A 9,022-nucleotide genomic window follows, 5' to 3' on the forward strand; every position below is an offset into this window, starting at 1 on the left:
AATTATGTCCACAATCACCACCCTACACTCATGCATCTTACCATAACAAAGATCAGCTGATCTTAATCAGCAGCTGATCTGATCAGCTGCTTAAGTGTAAGCACAACACGATTCCTCTTTTCTACAACTTTAGGCGTGATGAAGGCGTCAGGAGATAAACAGTGCACACGCGGGACTGAGTCACTGAGTAAACACAGTGCAGTGGGCCGCGGGTGGCACAAAGCAGTGCACTCTGGTGGCGAGGGGACAAAGTATGCCTCGCGTGGGAATTTTAATCGATTTTATGAGTACACATTGATTTTTTATTGATTTTAAGGCTCGGGGAAAAATGTGCCGGATACTTGAAGCTGCCGGATACTCGAATGCTGGATGAAAAGGATTTTACTGTACTAGAATGAACCCCCTCATAACTTGGAATTATTTCACACCACCTGCAGTATGAGACTCCCTCACTTGTGCATGATATTCCAATTACATGGTTTCCACATCACTTACATTTGAATAACTATTATATGGTTTGGAGGAGTCCAACATCATATTTCATACCTGACTTTCACATAATCTGCATGACTTGTACAGTAACTGAATAGCTCTCACAGCACCCATAAGGAGACTATGGAGCACCAGATCATGTATAGCCATCCACATATCCCTGATACTTTCCATATATCTCACTTTCAGAATGCTCAAAGCAATATGGCTTTAATTAATGCATTGATCAAGTAATTTCTCCTCAAAGTACAAGACACTAAACAACTCCTGAGACAATAAAGTCAGTGGGACGGCGGACAACCCAGCACAGGGCTTCACGAGGCTGCTTGTATGGTACACCAAATACATATGCACATGTCATCCTCAGACTTACAATCATTATGGTCCACTTTTGCTTTTTGAACTTTCGATGGTAGTCTGTCTATAAAAGTAAGAGATTGCAAACAATTTACATAAAATTATAGTAAGAAGCAAACATGGTTTATCTGATACTATTACAAAACCACAAAAGTTTGTGAAGAAGTTATCTACTTTATAAATGAATTCTCAGTTTTCAAATCTTCATTTAAAACACACACACACACACACACACACACACACACACACACACACACACACACACACACACACACACACACACACACACACACACACACATACAGTCAGCAGTCAGAGAAGCATGTAGAAAAGATATTCAGAGATACATATAGAATGGTTAGAAATATTGAACAGCATTCCACTACATGGATAAAAATATGATGAGAAAGATAATTACCACTATGATTAGACCAAAGCTGGAATATGCTGAATCAGTGTGGTCTATCCACAAGAAGAAACATGTTAGAAAACTAGAAAAGATTCAAAGGATGGAAATGAAGATGATTCCAGAACTAGAAAAATTAACAGAAAGGATACAAAGGATGGCAACAAAGATGGTTCCAGAACTGGAACCATATGAAGACAGGTTAAAGGAAATAAATCTGCAACAATGGAACAAAGAAGAGAAAGGGGAGATTTAATACTAATACATAAATCGCAGAATGGAGTAGAGGAAATTGATAATGAGAAACTACTGCTAAGAGAAGCAGAAAATACCAGATACACATGAGGCCACAGCAAAAAAATAAAAAATAGGAAGATGCTTGAATAACAAAGAAACATAGAGAGAAATATAGAAGTTTGGCACAAGCTAAGTAAGGATGTAATATTGGCAACAAGTGTGCACAACTTTAAGGAAAATCTGGACTACTGTAAATATGGAGACGGGACAACATGAGTGTAGCTCAGGCCATGTAAATTACAACTAGGTAAATACACACACACACACACACACACACACACACACACACACACACACACACACACACACACACACACACACACACACACACACACACACTAATGCATAAGAAACAATTGAGAAGGGGAAGATGTTTGGAGAAGAAGAAGAAGAAGAAGAAGAAGAAGAAGAAGAAGAAGAAGAAGAAGAAGAAGAAGAAGAAGAAGAAGAAGAAGAAGATGTCACACACACACACACACACACACACACACACACACACAAACACACACACACAGTGTGTGTTTTCTAGTTGCATTTATAACAGGAAAGGAGCTATGCTCATGTTGTCCTGCATCCATACCTACCAGAACACGTGTGTGTGTGTGTGTGTTATATATATATATATATATATATATATATATATATATATATATATATATATATATATATATATATATATATATATATATATATATATATATATATATATAGACAGATAGATAGTGGAATCTTAGTTTTCGAACTTAATTCGTTCCTGAATACTGTTTGAAATCTGATATTTGTGCAAATCTAGAAATGTCCACCATATCAATTGACAGAATTCTCAATTCAACTGTCATCACCATTTATTATACGTTATTTATCTGATTTAGTTTAATTTAATTTGTTTATTTATTAATTTTTTTTTTTGTGTGTGTGAATTTCTAATATTAAATGTATCTGGAAGCCCATCTCCATATTATACAGTGTCTATTTGCAGAATGCTATATTCAGTTTTATGTAAAAATTTAGCAGACTTTTTTTCATGAAAATATAGTGTTTCTTTAAATCTGCATACATAGCAGTCACACAGTATCTCAACATACATGGTATATATATTCAATATTCAATATACTGACACAAACCAACAGTTACAGAAAAACATCAAATTGAAAAGCTCTTGGCAAGGTAAGGGGGTAATTCCTCTATCTATCACAGTGAATACTGGATTCAGGTTAGTCATCTTGTGCTGGAATGATGTATACAAGATCTGTTTGGAAAGTATTCAGTCATTTAAAAAATTTGAAGAGGATATGTAAAAAAAAAAAAAAAAAAAAAAAAAATGCAACCAGTTCATGAATTCTTACAATGGTGGTAGTATGAGAAAATTTAACAGACATTACTGGTGCCATATGCATTATGAAAATATCCTTCAAAGATGGAGTGAAAATTGTGACAAAAAATGGAGGTTATGGCAGATATGAAAAGAAGAAAAAAAAAAAAAACACTAAATACATGAGAAATACATTTAAAATATTAGAGCAGGACAAAATGGTATGAAGATGATAAAATGAAGTATGTTCCCGGTCCCTCTTCCTTACAAGTAAATATCAATGCAGAATACTAACCCTCATCTTCCGCATCTTGGCAGCTTTAATGCGGGCGATACTCCTGCTACTGAGGCTAAACTCTCCATATCTAAGGAAATTTTCCACCTGCCACTTATCCCGTAGGGCATCTATGATGGCGGGGGAACTGCTGTCCTTTACAATTTTCTGAAGCTTTTGGTAGTTTTCAGTTCGGTCCCTCTGACGTTTTCCCTCACGAACTTCCCACAGCCACTCTATTTGTTTAGGATCCTGAGTGTGTGTGTGTGTGTATTTTTTTATTTAATTTTTTTTTTTTTTTTTGTGTGTGTGTGTGTGTGTGTGTGTGTGTGTGTGTGTGTGTGTGTGTGTGTTTACAATGTTTACACAGCCAAGTTCCCCCATGCACATTGCAAAACATTTTAAATTATTCCAAGTTGCAATACCATTAGTATCAGTTATTATTATTATTATTATTATCATTATTATTATTATTATTATTATTATTATTATTATTATTATTATTATTATCATTATTATTATTATTGTTATTATCATTATTATTATGTCATTATTAGTAGTAACATTTTCATCATTATCAATATCAATAGTATGAGTAATATCAACATTATCATTACAACAAAGACATTGATTATAATAATTATTATCATTAATAGTAGTAGTATTGTTATTGTTGTTATTATCATCGTTATTGAACATGGTGATTAAGATGAGTCCAGGTGAGTCCAGGAGATGCATCCACACAGCAGGCGGGTTAGTTGTCAATACATATGCAGGAACATGAAAGAAAAAAGAGAGAGACCAAAAATTAATTATCTTAGTCATTACACAACAGCCAGAGATAAGGATGAACTGATATTGAGATGAGCAATGAGCAAAGTGACAAAAGTGGTACAAATGTTGGATGACATGTTGAAACGATATGATCACCATCATATGTAGAAAACGATCACTGACTACACAATACTATTACCAAGAAAATGTTAGCAGTAAAAAGCTCTACAGCTGTCATATAACACTACACTTCTCAGAGCACAAAAGATTTTTCCCAAAATTATATGCAAATCATACAATTACAACTTCACTATGTAATAATACACACAAGTGACCCATCAAGAAATGTTAGCTACTACCACCCCAAGAGACACCATGCTAAGTTATGGAAGTCTGTGGCACAAGATGTCTTCATAAAACAGCTGCTGGCAGGTTCTGTACCAGTTAAGGAACTAAGTCATTCATATACTGATATAACTGGCCATTGGCCAAAATTCATTCTAATTAAGGGGTTTACTGAGCCATCAGTCTATATACTGAGGTCCATTCTCGTAGTCACAGTTACTGCACATGAGCAAGATCTACTTCAGTGAGATCTCTTTGCCCGCCAGTGCTGTTCACCTGTTGTGTGTTAAGAGGTTAGTGTCACCCATGTTTTTTACTACCTACTGGGAAGGCTTTCTCTGGTCTAGATGCTATCTTTATCTCAGCCAAAACATCCACCGGTGTCTACAGGGGAGAGACAGTGTAGTGAGATGTGAGGTGTGATCAGAAGCACAAACACTCCTCTGTTGGGCCTAGAGCAAAGAGGAGCTAAATGGTATAATTCCTTCTAGTTTTTTAATACACAAAAAATATCTAAGGAATTTTCTATCCTCCTTACAAATAGAAATTTTTAACAAGATAGATTAATCACCTTAAATTTAGATACCAAAAATAATTGTAATGAAGTTTCAAGTCAACAGTTACACTGATTATAGACATCATATCCTTATGAAGATTTGCATATACATTTTTCAAGCTTTTTTTCATATTTTTTGAAGGCACACATTATGATCACAAGCTTATCATTCTTCAGTCATGAGAAAGCAAACTTGTGAAGTAAAGGCATGTTTACAGCTAGGTAATTTATAAGATAATTCTTCTTACACTTGTCATGTAATGTTATCAGCCATATCTAAAAATACATGTACATCAAGGAAACATGGTAGCAACATCTATATAGAAATACTCCATAAAAGGAGTATGAAGGCATTATGGATGGTTAATATTCATACTGTGCACCTTGATAGCATTAAGTAGCATGAAAAACTTATGTGCAAATGCCATGTTGTATAAACAATGTAACTGAAAACTGTCACATGGCTAGACAATGTAAGGAGTACCCATGTAAAACTAAGTATTAATGAAACATATGACTTTGGAGATCATTTGAAGACATGAATTGTTTTCCTCTGGTCATATCTGAGGAATAAAAACAGTTTTCAGGGTCTAAAAAAAAGCTATGGAGGGAAGCCACAAACTGGGGGAAGGAAGGCTGCAAAAGGGGAAACACAGATCTTTCCCTCATCTATGGTCACAGTCAACTGAGGTTTCAGACCTAATACAACTTGGCATATTAATTTTCTCTAATGGTCAAAAGACCATGCTCAGACAATCACCAAAAAATTAAACCTTAGATGGGACTCATGTTTTCCTTAAGGATTTGGTATGAGTGAAAGTAAAATACTAATTTGAATAGTTCATGTTTCCTTTCACAAATTTTTCACTACACAAAATCTTATAAGCAAGAGAAAGAAATTTTCTTTTGATAAAATAGGTACACACACACACGTGTTACCAAATAGAATATGGAGAGTAGTTTATGCCATTTTGTATGTGGAGTGGGGAATGACCTTGTGGCAGAATTCAAATGTATTTCCTCTTCCTATATCAGTAGTTGTGACCTATGAAAGAATCAATAAATAACTTGCAAAATAATTGGATAGGAATGACAATAGCAGATGTGCTTCCACTTCCTCCATCCAAATATTTCCTTCTTGTTTGTTTAGATGCTTGGCCTTTACTAACTGTTTCACATATGTGCTCCTTTACCCCATTCTTCCATATTTCCAGTGGCCTTCCTCTCACTCACATACACTTTCCTTACAAACTCTGTTCTTCATTTCAATATGACCACACCATCCCAGTGTGTTCCTCTTTATTTATTCCACTATTCCATAACATACATCACTTGCTTCTTGCCTAGCTATTTGCTGCCTTGTTGCTACAGTATCACCAATAATTTTATGGCAATTTGTAAATAAGTTTATACTGTATTAAGAAAACATGGTTGTATAGGATCAGTCTCCTACTACTACTCCTAGATATTGAACCACTGAAGTAGTAAATCTCTAGCCCAGACAGCTTGTGACCAACAATATTAACTTTGTGAGTCTTGTATTTCTGGTATTAGGTTTTTGGAAACAGATAAAGAGCTTGTATACACAATACTGAGTGAATTTAGCAAAAATCTTGTCAAACAGATTTTTTTCTCTTTTTATCACAAATCACATTTTTAGGAATGTACAATCAGAAATAATAAAATATCACCTTGGAGTGCTACAGCCTTTAAAATGCACTTTACAATGAATACCTCCAATAAATGCCAAACAGAAAGTTATAATCAACTGGAAAGTTACACCCTTGAGGTGATCAAAATTTACAATGCTTGACCTGTAACAGGAGGAAACCTATCATTCACATCTGCATCTCAACAGATTCATTACATCCAATCCCTGCAAGTCTAATGACCCCAACAAATACGGTGATCAATAATAGCATTAACTGTTGAAATTTGTGTGCCTGAAGATGAGCTATAAACACAGGCACAGATTTGCAATAGAAGTTCTCAAAAGGACATATTACTCCTTCCTACTCCACTTGTCCAGTCCCATATAAAAAAAAGGATAACTAGTTACTGTACTAATGTAAATTTTATGTAATTAAATCAGGGGCAACTACTTCACTGTATAACCAGCATCCATTACCTGCATTCTATTATCCATTGCCTGCATTCTGACTGTTAAATTTGTGATAAAACTGATGACCAAAGATTTTTTTTTCTTACTTTCAATTCTGAATGGTGTGAAACACTGAATAGTATTTATATAGTACCTATAAGTTAGATGCTGCCTTTTTTCAGTATTACTGTTACTATTCATGAACAAAGTTGTACACTAGTGAGGCACTAATTACATTCAAATACAATATTACGATTTCATACATGAATTAAACATCAGAAATACAGAGTATGCAACCTACAACTTTTATTGTACTTTTCTTACCCCCAGATGTCCATGCCTCTCATGCTGTTCCAATAAGACAAAATCATAATCATTCATGCATTGAAAAAAAAAAAATCCATATTGAGAGAGAGAGAGAGAGAGAGAGAGAGAGAGAGAGAGAGAGAGAGAGAGAGAGAGAGAGAGAGAGAGAGAGAGAGAGAGAGAGAGAGAGAGAGAGAGAGAGAGAGAGAGAATTTTCAAAAGAATCAAAAGAAACATAAAAATTAAATAAATTCAGTTCCATTTTTATTACACAATTGATGAATTCTTAATTCTATGACATTGCTGAATATATAAAACAGAATGGAACTGGATGAGATTCTTACCGCTACATCAGCATAGACACCAGTCCATATGTGGTGGTGATCTTCCTGATACATGACCATTGGCCGTGCCATCACTGGTATGTACCTCAGTACTTGCTCTCGTACCTCTGCCAAGGTAGTTACCTGCACGAAGTATCCTGAGGATAAGATAGGTGGATGTCAAAAAAGGAAGATTCTTTTATAAAATGATATACCAGTTTTCAAAAGTCCATGTTGTAGATTGCCAATGTTAAAAATAAATAGTTCTGTAAATGATATACATGTAGAGTGGCTTCAGCTTTTATCATTGGACAGCAAAATTAGTAAACATCATATGATGCCACAACCAGATTATAAACCAATACTGGATATAATGATAATAAATAACACTAACTCTCCTAACTCCTTAACTGCAAAAGTGTAGATAATGATATTCATGTACCGAGTGTAGTAAACTGTTTCAGTTACCCCTTTCATGGTAGGTTTGGGCCTTTTATGTAAGCAGTAAGTATACCTCAACATATAGAAGGTATCACTGAAATTTAGGTAAGAGATTTCTTGCCAACGAGGGACATTTTCATGCAGCCAAGGGCAGTGCCTCTCAGAATCATTATGATGATGTCAGAGGAGGCAATTTCTGGAATTTACTATTAGATACATGAGAAATTTTTGTTCTTCCACTTGATAACACAGGTAATGTCTGGATGCTTAGAAATATTTGGCATACACACCATATGCCAACAATTGCATCCACTAAATTAGGTCCACATTGGCTACTGTATGTCGGGTTATTAACAAAAATGAGCAGGTGTCTATGCAGCAAAAGTACCCAATGAATTTGTACATGTGATAGCATCACGGCCACCACATAGCTAACATCACAGTCACTGCATACCAGATGCTGTGTAGCTGCAAGTCACTAGGGGTTAATTTTTACTTTATCCTTCTATACAATGCTTTACTGAAAAAAAAAAAGGCTTGAACTTGAGAAAAAATAGTAAAATACAGAATAAAATTGATGGCTAACTTGTCCATTAACCCATGCATACAATCATGCCAATCATGCCAATAATGAAAATAATATTTTATTTATATTTATTTTAAATGTTCCATATTCTATTATGAAATAAACAGAGACAATGTACAAGAACTGCTGTCATGCAATGCCAATATGTAAACAATTTCCTTTTGAAGATAAGAAACAAATTTGTGAACACAGGTTTCATTGTACTATTGAGTATCATAAACAGTAGTTTATATTATTATGTGAAGGTCAACACTTTTATGTATTACTGACTCTGATAAGTGTATACCTGTCCATTCCTCTAACAAACCATTTTTTTTTAAGACTGAGAGTTATGGTTATTATCTTTGATCAGATATTACTTGTTTATTCATTTGTACTATATCCATTCTTCATCTTATTATCATAGTAAACACAGTACTATATGAATTTTGCATATAAAGCTGTACATATTA

General features: G+C 34.6%; 1 protein-coding gene across 1 annotated transcript in view; it reads right to left on the reverse strand.

The window, feature by feature from the left end:
• LOC135107138 (voltage-dependent calcium channel subunit alpha-2/delta-3-like) overlaps nt 1-9,022 on the reverse strand; it is a 219,528-nt gene that overhangs the window by 53,227 nt on the left and 157,279 nt on the right. The window contains exons 11-13 of the mRNA XM_064016848.1: nt 7,565-7,701; nt 7,239-7,262; nt 3,160-3,390 (exon numbers count right to left, since the gene is read on the reverse strand). Coding sequence (XP_063872918.1) covers nt 3,160-3,390; nt 7,239-7,262; nt 7,565-7,701 — 392 coding nt within the window. The remainder of the gene's footprint in view (nt 1-3,159; nt 3,391-7,238; nt 7,263-7,564; nt 7,702-9,022) is intronic.

Source organism: Scylla paramamosain, chromosome 14 (genome assembly GCF_035594125.1).
Source record: "Scylla paramamosain isolate STU-SP2022 chromosome 14, ASM3559412v1, whole genome shotgun sequence".
Taxonomy (NCBI): Eukaryota; Metazoa; Arthropoda; class Malacostraca; order Decapoda; family Portunidae; genus Scylla; species Scylla paramamosain.